Below are 18,148 nucleotides of genomic sequence, written 5' to 3' on the forward strand. Positions count from 1 at the left end.
TGTAGTTATGGAACTGCATTCTAAAAACAAACTGACATCTCAGTTTATTTTACTTACACAATAAATTTAATTTACATAGAAATGACAGAGCATTTCAGGAGCAAGTCTTAAAAACAATTTCTGCTGAATGACTGCTATAATAATCTCCTTAAGAGAGAAATAAACATAAACTAAAACGGCATTTGTGAAACATACATAGTAGCTTTCTAGTGAAGACAAAACTTGCTATTTAGTAGGAACATACTAAAAAAAACCAGAAGGGGTTTTGGTTTAGATTGTTGGCTAAAGTCAGAATCTGTTTCCTTAAAACTTCAATCTTAAGCATATCAGAAGCTATTTATTAAGGCAGTCTCCTAGGCAACAAACTCCAATTTGCACTTTCTTCTGAATTCCACCCTATCCATCAATGAAGAGAAAGGAGGTCTTTCAGTGCTTCTATGTCCAGGACGTGGTGAGATGCTTTCTACAGATTCTCACTGCAACTAGCAACCTCACTGGTAACATGAAATACTAAATTATTTCCAGAATTTAAATGCAAAGGTTTATTTGTTTTCTAGGAACTTTAGACAGTCATACAAGAACTTCTATTTTTTGAATTATAGCAAATTAACTCTAGAGTTTGACTAAGAAGAATAAAAATTTCCAGAACATGCCACAAATACAGACTACTTTTAATCAAATAATTTTAATCAGCAAAGCTATAATCATCTGAAACTCTTAGAAATTAAATGGGAATGAGAGTAAAATAATTGAAAATTGTTTAGTTCTACAAATGGGAAAATTATCAATAGCATATAATTTTCCTTTCTTCCAATAAGAAAGCATATCTTTATGTTCAAATTCCTAAAATTAAGGAATTTCCTAAAATGCATAGGTCTAGAATTTATAGTTTATGTATTTGTATCACACTCATTTGCTATTCAACAAATACCATGAGAACACAGAAAATTTCCCCAAACTGCTGAAAGACAAGCATAAAAAAATACTGTAATACAGAGTAAAGTATCTTAAGAGAAAGAAAGCAAACTCATGCCATTAGTTTACTAATATTTTTTAATTCTATTTTATTATTTTTAACTTAATTTTTAATACTGCTAAATGGAATATTCACATTTAAGGTCACATTAAATCTTTCTTGGAAGAAGGCAAGAGAGGCAGAAAAAGAGAATGAGAAGAAAGGAAACAGAAAAGAGAAAGACAAAGAATGCAAAGATTGGTAGAGGAGATGAGAGAGGGCTTCCTAGGAGATATCAGATCTAAAACCGAAGGCAGGTAGAGGTATGAATGAAGTATAGTAAGGTGGTTAAATCTAACTGGAAGGCACAGCTCAGAAATAGAAATGAAGGAATATGGACAAAAAGACAGGCCCACCTATGTAATATTAAATCCCACCATAATGAACACCAAACAAATTTACTAGAATGAAAATTGTGTCATTATTCGTATGTAACTAGAACTCATACATCTCAGTCCTAAAATGTAGGAAATTAAATTCAATTAATAATCAACCTTCAACAGTGAGATTAGTAATGAAAACAAGTATTTCAAATAAGACATGAGAAGCAAGATGGTAGGGAACAAAATGCTAACAACCAGACTTCCCTTCACTAATCCTTGGATCTTCTGTTGTGACAGTTTTATGCTAGAAAATTATATTTACTTTTGATAAATATATTGGGAAGCAAAAGGGATTGATACTTGAAGCTCAGGGGTCCACTGATCTAAATTTAAAATACACTGCATTACAGAATAAATCCTGTGATTAGGGGTGATCATTTGGGGCCAAATTGATCATGAACACAAATGTGAATGCAGGCACAGGAGGTGGAAAATCTAGATAATGCAGAATATTTTATCTCTATCTAATCATTAAAGTGAAACTTCAAAATACTTTATCATGGAGTAAGATCCACCAAAAATTAAACCTGTGACGATCCCTATGTCCAAAGAACATAAGGTAGGAGATCCTAGGAGAAAGGAATCACTTGTACATGGATAATCTAATAAGACACAGTTGCCAAATTTTGACAGAGATGATGCTAGGGGATACAGGTTAAGGGTGGAAAAGGCAGATGCCAAAAAGGACAAAGTTTGTTTAGAGAACAGCACCTGTCTAAGTGAACAAATATGTGTGGCTCATGGAAAAGACTAAACTGTAAGCCCCATTTAAAAAGAAAACAAAACAAACATCCCCAGTTCTTCTGTAAGGTCAAATACTATGGATATTCTAGAATCAACATAATACTAGCCTGCAGCATATAATTAATTCATGTGGAAATGGGCAAACAACTCATGTGCAGCAGAAATTATTCAGGGCACTAATTATACTTAAGTTATAAATGCTAGAGAACAATGTCAAGAACTTTGAAGGGCCTGAGATTTTATCCTGTTTGCAAGCTAACAAGTTAGCCTGCTACTATTTCATGGATACTGCCAAAAGACACTAGACTCATGTGTCAGAGACAAAAAACTTTATTACTTGAGGTATAGGGCAAGCAGCATGAACTTATTTTCATCTCTTTCTTTGGTCCCTCAAAGCCCAAAGAGGCAATGTGGACAGGCCAAGGATAGAGGCTAAGCACATAGTAGGACTATATTATAGCTGAGGAACCTCAAAATTTATGAAGCCCAATCTTATAAGGGGGTTGCTAACAAACCTGCCCATTCTTTGCCCCCATTGGGGGACAGGAAAGCATTTTCTTGGACAGCTAACAAATCTGCTCTCTGCCTTGGAGGAAGACACAATTTCTGTCTTCCAAACAGTTTCCTAATACAAACACCCTCAAAAAGATAGTCCACAACAAAAGCTGTCAGCGCCTTTGCTCAGACACATGCAGAAATGCAATCCATGGAGAACTTTCTCCTAGTAAACATACAGCAAGTTTCATGTATTCTTTATGCTACTGTTCAACCAAGTAATTCAAACTATTTTTTTAAAGAATCAAAACAGGAATATAAGAACTTCAGCTTTTCCTTAGAGAACGAAAGTAGTATGTAGTTATCACACTAAACAAATGTGTCCATATGCATTTTATTAAAATTACTTAACATGACATAGAATGAATAAAACTTTTGGCTTTAACAGAACATTCATCTGAATGACAAATGACATTTTCAAGGGTTCCTCCCACTGGTACCATGTGAGGAAACCAAATGGTCACAAGGCCTAATCCTTCATCAAGTCAAAGGTAGTAGGTTAGACCCAATTTATTAGCCAAGCAAGTATCAATCTTCCTCACACAGATAACACTTTTTTTTAACCTTTATTGAGGAATAACTGACTGTGATGATTTGATATATACATACATTATAGAATGATAAACAAGATTAATACAATTAAAACATCCATCACCTCATATAATTAACATAGGTAACTTTTTTTTTTTTTAAGATAAGCACTTAAAAGAACACTTATCCCGCATGGCATAGTAGAGGATTCAACCTCTTAAAAACATTTAAAAGATAAAACTTGGCATGAATTTGTTTTCTGATGTAATAACTCACTACAAAATATTAGGGTCACGGGAAGGATATGTTTACATAAAAACATAAACTTTGAAACTGAGAATATGTTTCAAACATAACCATTGAAATAAACAAAAAAATGCAAAACGTTTTTAAAATCACTTTTTTTTTTTAAAGAAAGACTTCAAGAAATGCTTTAGCTTCAAAACCTTTATTCTAACTATTGAAAATTAGGAAAAAAAAAAGTTTGAAGTTGAATATATGACCATACCTCTCCTAGAGCTTCATATCTTTTCTGGTTCCACCTGTGCAAGTCTTCCCGGTAGTTAAAAACAAATGGTTCCCCAGTTTTTATGTGTCTTAACTGCCCCTCTAGAAGATAAACAAATAGTATTGCTATGATTCAGAGTATATTTATAATAATATGAAAAATATAACAAATAATGTCTGATAAAAATTTAAAATAACTTTCTCAGAAGTTTCATTTTTTCTTCACATTTTTCCTTCAAATATTAACATGATGCAAACATCTAACTACTATAAAAGAATGGTCCCAACTACTCAAATGCTGTGGCTTTTGACCTTCATTTCTCTAAAGCAAATTAACAACATTTGAGGGCCTATCATGTATAAGGATCTTGGCTAGCTACAGCCATGAACATGGCCTCAGTTTCTAAGCTTAGTGGTTACCGGAGGAGTAAAAGCATAAATATCAAAAAGTTAAGCAGCTTTTCAGGAAGTTAAGCAAGAATGAAGTAAGTCAACAATCTAAAAACTGCCACAGGCAACTCACGTAGACGATAAAGTCTAAAATGAGTATGGAAAAATGGAAGGTCCCTATAGGTTACAATAGGTTCAGAGGTTCCAGTGAGATTTCTCAACTAGGCCTTGAGGTATGGTTAAGATTTCAAATGAACATTGGAGAAAAGCAGTGAGCCAACACTGGTTTGGACTGTCAAGGCAGACACACTCACTTCAGAGATTTTACTGGTAATAACTTTGCTAATAATATCACGGGGATAATCAATCCAGAGGCACAGGCAAGGAAAAGCAGGAGAGGCATTTCTTCCCAGGTCCTTGCCTCTCACTGCCAGCACCCTCTGGTCCAGAGTAGGTGAGGTCTCTAAGTGAAGCAAAAGGTTACCTCATATATTGGTAAGCATTTGGTTACAAATGCTATGATATTCTTCAGAGAAATATACTTCAAATATCCACAGATTATATGTTAGTTTATCATAAGCAATGCCAAACCAGTCATCCTGCTCAAAGTCTTCCATAGATAAAGACTCTGCTCATAAAAAACATTAGTCTGTATTCACAAAAAGATTACATTATCAGTATGTTTATAAGGAGAAAAGACCAGGCCACCTGTGTTCTTTCTGTCCCAGAAGCGTGCCATTGGTAATCAAGAGAGAAACAGACCACAGGCCAATTACTTTAACCTACTCTCCCCTGCCTCTACCCAGCAATTTAAACAAAAATGTGAAAAATGGACAGAACATTCAAATAACAGTGAATGATCCATTTTAAAAGAAACAAAAAGAAGTACTGAGCCAAACTGCAGAACACTGGAGAACATGTTGGGATCAAAAAGCAGAAGGCTCAAACTACTGGATCTGGACTTTATGCTAAGAGCAGTGAAGCACAAGAAAGGGTTTAGAGCCCAAAGAGGGACATGACATGCAGAGTGGAACTTAGTATTTGATTTTTATTCAATGAGGGCATGCAGGAGTGGACAAAATGTTGAAAGGAAAATTATGGCACTCAAACTGAACCCTGGAAATATACTACTCCAAGTAAAACTACTTCACTATTTTTATGAATCAATTTCACCACACACAAAACTGCCTTTTTAAAAGTGCAAAATAAGGGCTAATCCTTATTTGTAAAGTTTTTAATACTCTCAGCATGAGACACTGTGTTAGATCACTAGAACACTCTTTTTTCGATTCTTTAGGAAAATGGGACTGTCAAAACAGCCACCTATTAGCACTAGTGTTAAAAGTGAAAACAAGGTTAAGAGTCAAGGAAAGTGAGCAAGTTCTTATCCAGAAAAAAATATCTGGATCACTTATGTTATATTTTTGTTTGCAAATATGGCATTTCTGGTTTGGACAATCTCTCCAGTGACTGTCAAAGGTCTGATTTAGGATACTTTAGCTTAGGGTACCCTAAAATCTGCTGTAAAGTTTCACATGTATACCTAAAATGTGTGCTATTCTGTGAATTGTATCCATATATTTTATCAGATTTGTTACGGAGTCTAGGACCTCAAAGAGGCTGTCACTTGCCTAAATGAATTAATAAGTTGAAAGTATTTAGGATACTTCCTGGCATGTATTAAGAGTTCAATAAATATCAGGTATTATGGAAGACGATATTCAAACTCAAATGGTCTGCCACAAGTCCAATTATTTTTTTTAGTGATACAAAAGTGTACTGCACCAGAGCAGAGGGAGTATAGGTGAGGGAAAAAGTGGAAAAGCCTTCAACTTCTTCATCAGCAAGGATATCTAAGCTGGGCCTTATACAATTACACAATGGGAAACATAGGTGTATTTGAAAAGGGACAGTGATTTGAAAGAATAAGGTATCAATTTGATATAGGTAAAAACAAACTCTTCCCCTTTGTTACAAACTGTTTGGCTTAGAATAAAATTTGTATCGAAATTCATCTTTTATCCAACTACTTTAAAATCCTTTAGAAAAATTAGAAACTTCTTCAATCGGGTAATGAAAGTTTAATTTCAAAGCTTTCATAAAAGTTTTTGTCATCATAAAGTTAAAAAAGAAGTCCCCAAAGATACTAAGTTAGAACTGCCCTTTTAGAGGTTTAGTATTGAGACCCAGTTTCTTGTTTCCAAATACTCACTTCTTTGAAAAAATATTCACCATTAACCCAAATTCAAAGGTGAACTGTATCAAACTAAAAAAAGATCTTAAAAGTGACATTCTCTCCTTAGAATTCAAGTATTTCTGCCTCATATTGTTAGTCTATGTTAATGCAAGACAATGTCCAAGATACTTATAAAATGAATGGTAGGTGTGTTCAAGGATGCACACACATTTGAGGTATACATACATGAAAGGACACATATATGCAAAGGTATAGGTATGTACGTAAGTGTGAATGCAAGGTAACTAAATACATGCAAGGGTGTACAAGTGTGTGAAAAGATGTGTGTATGTATCTGGTAAGAAAGGGGAAGATAAAAGTTTATTGCTTCTGGAGCACCTGGCTAGCTCAGTTGGTAGAGCATGCAACTCTTGATCTCAGGGTCATGAATTCAAGTCCCATATTGGGTGTGGAGCCTACTTAAAAAAAAAAAAAAAAAAAGTGTATTCTTTCTTTGTTTTTTTACTCACTTTAAAAAATATTCACAGAAGATGAAACAGACTTTAGCGAAAACTGATGTCCTATATCCATAAGGCAAACATAGTTCTATGATTTACCCACAATACCAACATCCTATCCAATTCCTGTTCTGAAGGAATCTAGGAATCATTTTAAAGGAATAAAGACAATTTTAGTCTAAATGCTCATTTGGTTCTATTAATTAAAATATAAAGAAATTTGAAAAAACAAAATATTACTACTTATACATATCTTGGCATTAAGATATGCTTTATTAAAAAGCATGAAAACTAACCTCAGAAAAGAGATGAAAGCTTCTAATATCATCTGTTTAAAATCAATTAATCTTCTAGTACACAGAGACTGTCACTATAAATCCTGACACCTATAACTGTTATTATAAAGGGATATCCACTACCACAATGATAACAAATCACCAATTTAGTTGATGTCGAGCAACAAATAGAAAGCTACAACTTAAATGCTACCAAGCCTGCAACAATAGTACTCTTCAAGTGTAATAACAGTATGTTATTAATTCAGGGAATCATAATTCTTTGTTTCAGAAATATCCTTGTAACTTATGGTATGTTCTTCCAAACCTCAAGTGCATTTATTATTCAGAATTTAATTAATAAATTTAAAATAAACAGGGTGCCTGGGTGGCTCAGTCAGTTAAGCGTCTGCCTTTGGCTCAGATCATGATCTCGGGATCCTGGGATCAACAGAGCTCTGTGTCGGGCTCTCTGCTCAGCAGGGAGTCAGCTTCTCTCTCTCTGTCTCTCATTCTTGCTCTCGCTCTCTCTCAAATAAATAAATAAATAAATAATCAATCATTAAAAAAATAAAATAAATTTTAAAATAAGGATGTTGCGTGAAAAAAATCATGGAAAACTGAGTGTTACGCTTTTAAAATATTATCACAGATGATAACTGCTAGCCATTTAACTTCAAATATGTGAAAAAGTAGCATCTTTCTACATAATTTAATTGGAGTCCTAATTGGATGCCAGACAGTTGAAAGCTCAGGGTTGAAATATGTTCAGTCAAATCAAATTCACGTCCATTGGTTTAAGTGACTTGACAATTATGGGAAATTACAATTTGGTTCTTTTGCTTAAGTGAAGAATTTCACCATGAAGGGAGAAGTCATTATTTCTTAAATGAAATACATAAAATATTCTAACTTGCAAATAAAAATAGCGAATAATATCTGTCCTATGATTCTATTAGCATGATAACTAAATCTTGTATGTAGCATACAACCACTTACTTTCATTAAAAGCATATTCAAATCCTTCCAGGGTATCAGGAAAATCAAGAGGTGGTTCATCTTTTTTCATTAGTTCATCCAAATCAATCCTAGATAATAAATCTAGAAAAGAATATGAAATGCGCTTACATTCATTTTCTTAACAAAGTTATATTTTAATAACAAAGTTAATAACAAAGATTATATTTCTGATTATTTTAAGTATTCTTTGTTCTACCAGATTACTTTTTATGTGTTGCCTTATTGATAAGTTTTTAAATTTTAAGTTCCCCAATGCTATATCATGACAATATCAAAAGTACTTTCAAAATCATAATTTCCAAAACAATCACAATTTTAGATCTCATGTAGCACTATAGTAAATTATTAACTTCTTCCTCTCAAAATATTCAGCTATTAATTTGTATCTTATTAACGTCCATCTATAAAGTTTTGGGTCTTTTAAATGGTCACTAAATTTTATATAAAGATGAAACTACTGTTTATGAATAAGGAAACTCACAAATTTAAATAGGAGTAATATAGCACATTATTCCATTTTTATAGGAAAAAGCACAATATTAAAATACAACATGCTAACTGGAGAAAATGGGTTAACAAAAAGCAGTTTTTATTCTTCACACCATTTGATTTCCATACAATAAAAAAATTGTCAACAAAGTTCTTTAAATAAACATTTTATTTTGAAATCATTTTGGATTTACAGAAAAGTTGGAAGAAAGTACAGATAGTGTCTGTATGTCCTTTACCCAGTTTCCCCTATTGTTAACATCCTACATTACCAGGGTACATTTGTGAAAGTGAAGAAACCAACATATGTATGTTCCTATTGACTAAGCCCAGAAATTATTCATCAGTTTCCCATTAATGTCCATTTTCTATTCCAGAATTCCATCCAGGATACCACACTGCATGCAGCTGTCATGTCTGCCAATCTCCTCTGGTCTGTGACAGATTCCAGTCTTTGCCTCTTCTCCATGATCTTGACTCTTTTGAGGAATACTGCTTAGGTATTTTATAGAATGACCCTAAATTTAGGTGTGCTTGATTTTTTTTTTTAATTTTGTGATTAAACTAGGGTTACAGGTTTTTAGAAAGATTACCACAGAGGTAAACTGCCTCTCTTATCACATGATATCAAGGGGAACGTGATATCCACGGGACATCACTGGGGATGTTAATCTCCATCAGCTGGCTACGACAGTGTCTGCCAGACATCTCAGCTATGAAGTTACTATTTTTCCCTTTTCATAATCTATTCATTCCTTGGAAGTGAGTAAGTCTAGCCCACATTCAAGGAGAAAGAGGTGGAATTATGCTCTACCTTGTGGAGTAGAGAATATCTACATATATTATTTGTAATTCTTCTGTATGAAATTTTTGTCTCTCTTCCTCCATTTATACAGTTATTCAATCTTATTTATGTCAGTATGGAATGATGGATATTTATTATATACTTTGGGTTACAATAAATACTACATCATTTATTTTGTTGCTCAAATTGATCCAGCAATGGCCACGGTTGTAAGCTCTTCCAGCTGTTTGACATGCTCTTATCTTTTTGTTTTTTAAATATTCCTTTATTTTGTGTTACCACAAGATGCTTGCTCTAGGCTTATCTTTTCCCTGCCCCAGCCTAGAATCAGTCTGTCAACAAGTATTTAATGATATCTTTTAGGCTCTTCTTATAGGATGAGGCAAAAATTCTCACTATATGTCATATGAGAGTAATATCAAAACTCAGAAAAACAAAAAGATAAACTTCAAATTTATTGTTCCAAAGAAAAGATTTTTTTTAAAAAAGTTTAGGTTTCGAGATTTTGCATTCTAACTCAAATTCCTGAAGAGAAACCAGCTTCTAGGATATGTAATAAAGCAAACTAGTCCCTTTTCCTACAAAAGAATTATCTCAGAAGAAACACCTTATTTCTATCTCTTACAGAGATATAACAAATCCATTTGTATGGAACATCAAAATATGCCAAAGAAAAAAGTAGTTTGTCTACCTCCAGTCTCTAGTCTCTTTTAAAGATAAGCCCTCAAAAAAAACATTTTTTAGTACTCTTCAAACTGCTATATCAAATAAACCTCGACTCACATAAAAATGTAACATCTTCAAAATTCAAAAATAAAAATGTTTACAAATTCTCTAGTAAAATGGAAATGTCACATAATATACATACTGTACTAAAAAAGGGATATAGGCTGACAAATTTCTGATTCATTAGTGAATTTCTGAACACCATGTAATTCTTTGCAAAACAGAGTAAAATAGAAGATTTTTTAATAGCAAAAATGGCTTGGAGTGGCTAGAAAATTCTTTCTTTCCAATGAGCTGAGGCTCCTTCACTATAGTCATCTACAGTTCAAAACTTAGAAACCTTTTAATCAGACACACAGCAACCATCTAATATATAAGCAGATATGTCTAACAGCCATTTTGTCTATCAGCTCAGATCATAAAATGCCACCTAACATCTACATACCAATTTAAAGTTTTCACATACTTTACCTCACTTGATCATCACAACCCTATATTATAGTAGCATGTATTATCACCTTCACTGTCCTTCAGATGAGAAAATGAAGGACAGAGAGGAAAAATGGCTTGTCCAAAATTATACCTTCATAGCACAGTGGGGTTAATGGAATAGATGTAGTTTCCAATATCTAACTCAATTCTCTTTCAAAATCACCATACTTACTCTATGTGCCATATCAACCCTAAAATATTCTGCCCCCTCTCTTCCTTACCTTATAAAGTTATAAATATAGAAATATGCTTTTGCTCTGCTTGAAATGCTATGAATGACAAAATGAAAACTAAATAAATAGGCATTCTTCAAACTTCTCTATTAACAAGGGAACCAGATATAGGTATTTTTATTTCATTAGCATTAAGAAGACATGTAGAAAGAAAATGTCAGAAATTATTTTTCCTGCTTTTTAGAAAGAAAGCAATACTATAAGCTGCATTTTACATACACACTGGATTCCAAAGGCAGTGGATTAGGCAAAAATCAAGTATATAAAAACATTTCCATTAAAAATACCTTCATTCACCTATAAAATACAGTATGACTGAATCCATATAACTTAAATATGCATCAGATGTAACACAAGTGTTTTTTCTAAAACATGCCTCTGATGATTAAAGTGATTCAGCAACTAGAATTCTAAACTTCAACTAAGCATATGCAACAAATGGATAAAAATACCACTTGATACCCAGAAGAAATGAAAACAGAGACTTAAACAGATATTTGTACACTCGTGTTCATGGCAGCATTATTCACAACAGCCAAGAAACAACCGAAGTGTCCAAAGACAGAGGAATGGGATGGTTAATTCTTTGTGTCAACGTGACGGAGCCATGCCATACTCAGATATTTGGTTAAACCTTCCTCTGAGTGTGTCTGTGAAGATGTTTCTGGATGAGATTTGACATTTGAATCTGGATGAGTATGTACATGATACTTTCAAACACTTTTGGAAAACTAACAACATAATGAAACTGGCTGGTTGCTCCTAAGGTCACTGGACAAGGAAGTGGAAAAAATGGACAAATTCAGGAATTCAAATACTGAGCTCAAGCACAGCATAAATAACCTCTATCTTCACAAACCAGGGTTAGGCAAAGGATGCATAGACATGACACTAAAAGCATAATCCATAAAACATAAAACTGATAAGTAGATTTCTTTAAAGGTACGTTTAATTCAGTTTGACACTTTGTTCTAAATACACTTTGCTATGCACTGCCACTTTATTTTCTAATATTTCCAATTTAACTCTTCATTAATTGTTACAAGCTCACATGTACCAAGCACTCTTATTTCTTCTAATAGTACCAATGAATTAAAAGATTCAGAGAAGCTAAGTAGCTAGTTAACAGTTAGTACAAAAACCTGAGTTTGAATCCAGACAATTCCATTTTTACACCCTATCCATACTCTTTTTACATAATTGTAGTAGCTTTAAAATCCAGAAAACCTATGTAAACTCTTATATATTGCTTGAGGAAATGTAAATTGGAATGACTATTTGGAAAATGTAATTTTCACATTATCGAGTAAGGCTGAAAATGCACAAAATCTATTTAGGAAACCCAGTGAGTCTATTTAGAAACTCACACATTCCTTGTCCTCTCTCCTAAATCAATCATTACTCTGAGAGTGCTAGTCATTTCCAGCAGGATACAAGCACACAATGAAACCTTCGAGAGGATTGTCCATAGCTGTCTCTAATTCCTCTCTTCCCATTTTATGAGGAAGCTCTCCAGTATAGCTTTCATTTCCACGAATTCGTGAAAACAGCTCTTTGTGATGATCACCAATAACCTCCACGCCGTCAAATCTAAAAGTAATTTCTCAGTCCTTGTCTAACCTGAATCATTATCATGACTGAATGAATTACTCCCATTTTCTTCATTTGGTGTTCAGGATCTCTCGCTTGCTCTTGGTTCTCAGCCTATTTTACTAGAAATTCATTTTCAGCTTCTTTTGCTGGTTCCTCTTCATCTTCCTGACCTTAGAGCTGAAATGCCCCAGGGTTCAATCTTCAGATCTCTTCTCTTTTCTGTCTATACTGACATCCCTGGTGATCTCAATTAGGACCTATGGTCCTTTAAATATTACCTCCATGCTAATGATTTCTAGAACTTTTATCTCTAACCCAAATGATCTCCCAAACTCCATACACAACTCTTCTACCTTCCTGTTTAAGTGGCGTCTCAGTTTAATATTTAATATGTCTAACTCTTGCTTTTCACTACGCATCACCACAACCTGCTTTCCCAGTTTTCTTAATCTAATACACAGCATCTAACTTAGAGTTTTTTAGGCCAAGAACCTTCAAATTTATCTTAATTTCTCCTCTAACATACCATGTCTAATCCAACAGAAAATCATGTCATCTCTTCCTTCAAAACATAACCAGAATCTGTCATCATCCTCTTTGCTACCACCCTAATCGAATACATCATCGTCTCTTACATTTGTGAGGAGAAAGCAATGCTCTTAGCCATGTTCCATTTTTGAAGGTAAGGGCTAGTTACACCACCCCCTTGATAGAACACTAGCTCTAAAAGCAGGGACAAGATGAGGCAGATTGTAAGCTAAGAAACTGGCTGCTTTATCATATACATGGTTTAGGCTTTTCTGAAAAGAGATAAAAGGTAGTAGGAGAAATTCTTGAGGTATCTTCATCATCCAGCCTCATAAAGAAGGGTAGGATGGCAGTGAGGGATTCAGAAAAATGGCTGCAGTCAAGATGGTCTGGGACATTACCTACAAAGCATCATGAAGACCACAAAGACTCTACATTGAACAAGTAAAGAGACTCGTTATCTGGCATAGTTGGCATCTTAATATTTAGAAAATCCGTTGAAGAGATCTTCCGGTTCAACAAAGCACACTTATTTTAGGAGTAAAATTCTTTTAGCCTGCAGACTTAAAAAAAAGTCTAGAACTCAAAATACCCAAAGAAAGTCTAGGGTAGATTCACTCTGAGGTGTTAACATGTTGAGCCTTTCAAAAAATATCCCTAATTAATGCCACAAAGATAGAATACTGGATTATTAGGCAGATTTTCCTATCCTAGCATGACATTCTGATCAACAAACTATGATAAAGGCAATAGTCTTAATTCAAGAGACCTACAGTGTTAGTTTTACCATTAAATATATGATTTTGGATAAGAAAAGGCTTATGAATTCTTACAGTTATAAAATTACATGATTCTGTGATTTATTTACTGAGTACATACTACATCTCAGATACTGAAAGAGTTGTTATGAGGAATACAAAGAATTACAAATGGATTAAATACTCACATTCTTATTTTAGAATTGAAATGAATGGAAGATCACCTAAATATTCCTGTCCCTTCATTGGGCACAATGAAAATACCCTGAAAAAGCAAATTAAGTATGTACCTTTCAGTGCTGTAGTCTTTTCTTTTTCATCTGGACCTCCCTGTTGGATTTGTGCCATGCTTATCCAAATTGGCAACAAAATTAAAGAGCTCAAGGAAATAGACATCAATCTTCAGAAGACAGTCTAGAATGAATGAAAGCAATAAATTAAGCTCTACTCAATCCTACCTATTCCATGAGAACTTCCTAGATCCTCCCAGTTGGGATTAATCTCTCTATTCTGATTTCCCACTGTACTTTGTTGATGCCTATACCACAGTACTTATCGTAGCCTGCCTTAAATTATAGTTATTTATGTATTTGTCTGGGTCAGCTAACAGATTACAAGCCCCAGGATAGAGGTATCAAGTTTTTGTCATCTTTATATCTCTTGTGTCACCAAACACAATACCTTATACATACAGATACCTAAAGTCACTGAATTTAATTTAGCTAAATTTACTATGTAAGTTTAGTTCTCTATCATCTAATGTTTTTTAAAAAATATCTTCAGGTAGTTTTAAAAGTCTGAAATTTCCTTTAAAATAAACTATAAGCATGTGTCAATTACAAGGTCAGAATGTCTTCCTTCCAGAACAGTCAGAAGGAGAAAAATACATAAATACATAAAGTAACTAAGTTACCTCTGGTGCAATTCAAAATACAACTTTAAGGGAGAAAATCAGCCCTTTAAAAAATGAAACCATGTCAAATTCAATGTCTGGAAGCCATTCTCTATAAATGGCACTCCAGTATTGTTAAAAATCTAATTCTGCTCTATTTTGGCCAAAGGGAAGGCATTTACACTATAAATAGATGGTTTTTCCCAAAACCATCAAAGACAAAAAAAAGACAGAAGACAAAAAAAAAAAAAAACCAAAAAAACAACACTATTCCTAAAGTTTAAAAGACAAAAATGCAACACATACAATGGAAAAAATTAAACTAATTTAGTCAATCCACGACTGTTAATGAAATTATATAAAAACTACATTCATGACAACAATAAAATGAGACTGAATATTCCCCTGATTGAGGAACCCAATTTATTTGCTATCCACAAAGCAAACCTCAGTTTCCATTCAGAGGAATATTTTAAAATTATCTTTAAAAACTGAGGCATTTTCATAATCAACAGAGTATAGCAGAAAATATTTTTAAAAAACCAATACTGAGGGGCGCCTGGGTGACTCAGTCAGTTAAGCGTCTGCCTTCGGCTCAGGTAATGATCCCAGCGTCCTAGGCTCTCTGCTCAGCATGGAGCCTGCTTTTCCCTCTCCCTCTGTCTGCCACTCTGCCTGCTTGTGCGCTCTCTCTCTCTCTGTCAAATAAATAAATAAATAAAATCTTTAAAAAAAAGTATAACTAACACTGAAAATATTTTTAAACTATGAATGCTCCAAACAGTCATAAATCATATTGCCCTTATTTCAATTCTAACTGGAGGTATGGGGGGGTGGTATAAGAGGAAAGACCTGGCTTCACCATTAACTACATGTACCCTTGACAAATTATTTCACTTCTCTGTCCCTTATTTTCAAATATGAAAAATGGCAATGATAATCATGTTTCCCTCATACTGTTACAGTGAGGTTAAATGTAAAATAGTTAGCATAGTACTTGATGTGTAACTAAGTGCTCAATGTATGCTGGCTTATATATTTTTTAATTGTTATAAATGTATCATGGCTTCACCATTTAATAATAGCTCTGTGGCCAGGGACAAAACACTTAATATCCAAAATCTTCAGTTTCCTCATTTATCAAATGTAGCTCAAGAATTAGTGTTATAGAAGGTATGTATAGCTGATCATTGCTATTACTAGCAGTAACTGTGTTTGTCAACGGAGGTTACTAAAATATGAGAATATTTTTGACGGGAAGGCATTCTCACTTAGCGGGGAAGAGGTTGTTATTTTTCTTCTGTGAACAGGTAACTGAAAACTCTATAAACCTATAGGACTACAATGTGTCTACATTCCTTCAAGAAACCCTTGTAGTTTATATGGTAGGTGATGTGTAAGATACCAGGGTGCAGCGGTGAGTTAAAAGAGACAAGGTCAAGGGTGCCTGGGTGGCTCAGATGGTTAAGCGTCTGCCTTCGGCTCAGGTCATGATCCCAGGGTCCTGGGATCGAGTCCCACATCAGGCTCCCTGCTCCTTGGGAGCCTGCTTCTTCCTCTGCCTCTCTCTCTCTCTCTCTTTCATGAATAAATAAATAAAATCTTTAAAAAAAAAAAATAAAAAAAAAAAAAAGAGACAAGGTCAAGGCCCAGGTGGGGGCCTAACTCTCTAGCTACCAAAACAAACTGTCAAAATAGCTCCTTATAAAATATGTAAGATCTAGACTGATAATTCTATCACTGTCATAAAGAAGCATTATTTGTAAGATTTATCTATTCATATGTAGGATATTAATCTTATCTGTCAAGTCCCACAAGTTTATGCACAGGTTTTACCAGCAACTCCCTATTATACACGATCCTATAGCAGAAACTGAAGAGAAATGTTCATAATGAGAGACCCCATGCACTACTCTCTGTTAACAATTCCACAACTAAATTAACTATCTACAGGGACTTCTTGCATTGTTTACTATATCCCTCTGCCAACCCAGTATTTCTTCTAAAATATAAGCAGTTAGGTTATTTTTGATTGGCTCCAAATTGATTTCTAAACAGAACGATTTATACTATTATTTCACTGTGACTGTTTTAATGAGTGACATTATAAAATATTTTTGGTGCTAAAATAATTTTCAAGATTCACATTTTAAAGTTCTGGAGACCGAGTGTACAGCATAGTGACTGCAATTAACAATCCTGCATTGCATACTTGGAAATTGCTAAGAGAGTAGATCTTAAAAGTCCTCATTACACACACACACACACACACACACACACACACACAAAAGATGGTTAACCACGTGAGGTGACGGATATGTTAATCAACCTTATCATGGAATCATTTTGCAACATTACATTGTACACTATATAAATCATTACATTGTACACCTACATAAATCATTATATTGTACACCTCAGGCTTACATAGTATTAAATGTCAATTATATCTCAGAAAAAAAAAAAAAAACCTGGGAGAAAAGCTCTAAATACTGTACAATGTTTAGTAACACATTCCTCCCCCTTTAGATTTTGATTTCCCTGAGGACAGGTACCATGTCTGTCCCCAGCACATGTCTGGCATGTTTAGAACTCACTGGGTACTTGTTGAATTTAAAAATGAATGAGTAAAAGATAGAAGGGGGAAAAAAGAAGATGCACGTTTTAAAGAGTCATTTTGAAGATTCTCAAGATTCTCACAGCAATTAATAATCATATTCTTATTTTACATGAGATAACCAAAAAATACATGTCATAATTTACTGAAGTGATGATATACAAGTTAAGAGACTACTAATTATTATCTGTGATCCTAAACCTTCTAGCAGCAGATGCAAAGCAGGTAAGCATGAAGCAAAAGCAATTTGTCTGTTGCTCTCTTATTCACTGTTAGATTTTTACCCTCTCGAGTTATTTTCCATGGCTGTGGCACAGCTGGTAAAGCTAAATCAGGAACATTATAAATTCTCAATTTAGTTTTCATAATAAAAATTCAGAGTTATAACCTGCATGACCACAGATAAACACTACTGAAAATGCAGCCAGCAAACCGTCTGATACATTTGATATATATTAATACGCGCACTCAACATAGTTTATTTAGTATTATCTGATGGAGGTTAGGTTATAGGGAATAAAGTGGTAGAAGGTTTTTACTGACATGAATTGGGACACAGTTGACATGTTGTATACTTCATGATAACCAGTGCTGTTTAAACATGGTTTCCTAGAAATGGTTATAGTATAAACTAGATTCAAAACATCTCAGTTTGCAATTTCATTCTGTGAACTACACAAAGCAATTATCATATCTTCTTTCCTCCTATGATTCCAACAGAGAATCCACTATGTATAAATAAAGCTATAAATAACTTGTCATCTGTAATCTTTATCCAGTCAGCATTCAAAACATGAAACAGAATATTTCTTAGTTGCCCTGTTTGCTCAAAATATGGCATGAGCACTTATAATATGTATAGGAAAATATACAGATGCCTAAGTTTTCTACGTCTGTTTGT

General features: G+C 33.9%; 1 protein-coding gene across 10 annotated transcripts in view; it reads right to left on the minus strand.

Annotated features, from left to right (window-relative positions):
- FAM172A (family with sequence similarity 172 member A) overlaps window positions 1–18,148 on the minus strand; it is a 405,199-nt gene that overhangs the window by 358,043 nt on the left and 29,008 nt on the right. For 7 of the 10 annotated variants that reach the window (XM_027605628.2, XM_027605625.2, XM_027605620.2 and 4 more), the window contains exons 2-4: window positions 14,029–14,152; window positions 8,094–8,195; window positions 3,737–3,837 (exon numbers count right to left, since the gene is read on the minus strand). In XM_027605628.2, the coding sequence (XP_027461429.1) occupies window positions 3,737–3,837; window positions 8,094–8,195; window positions 14,029–14,134 (309 nt within the window). In that variant the 5' untranslated portion in view covers window positions 14,135–14,152. Of the gene's footprint in view, window positions 1–3,736; window positions 3,838–8,093; window positions 8,196–14,028; window positions 14,153–18,148 lie in introns of those variants that run through there. The other 3 variants (XM_027605624.2, XM_027605621.2, XM_027605622.2) reach the window with 3 other exon arrangements.

Source organism: Zalophus californianus, chromosome 5 (assembly GCF_009762305.2).
Source record: "Zalophus californianus isolate mZalCal1 chromosome 5, mZalCal1.pri.v2, whole genome shotgun sequence".
NCBI lineage: Eukaryota > Metazoa > Chordata > Mammalia > Carnivora > Otariidae > Zalophus > Zalophus californianus.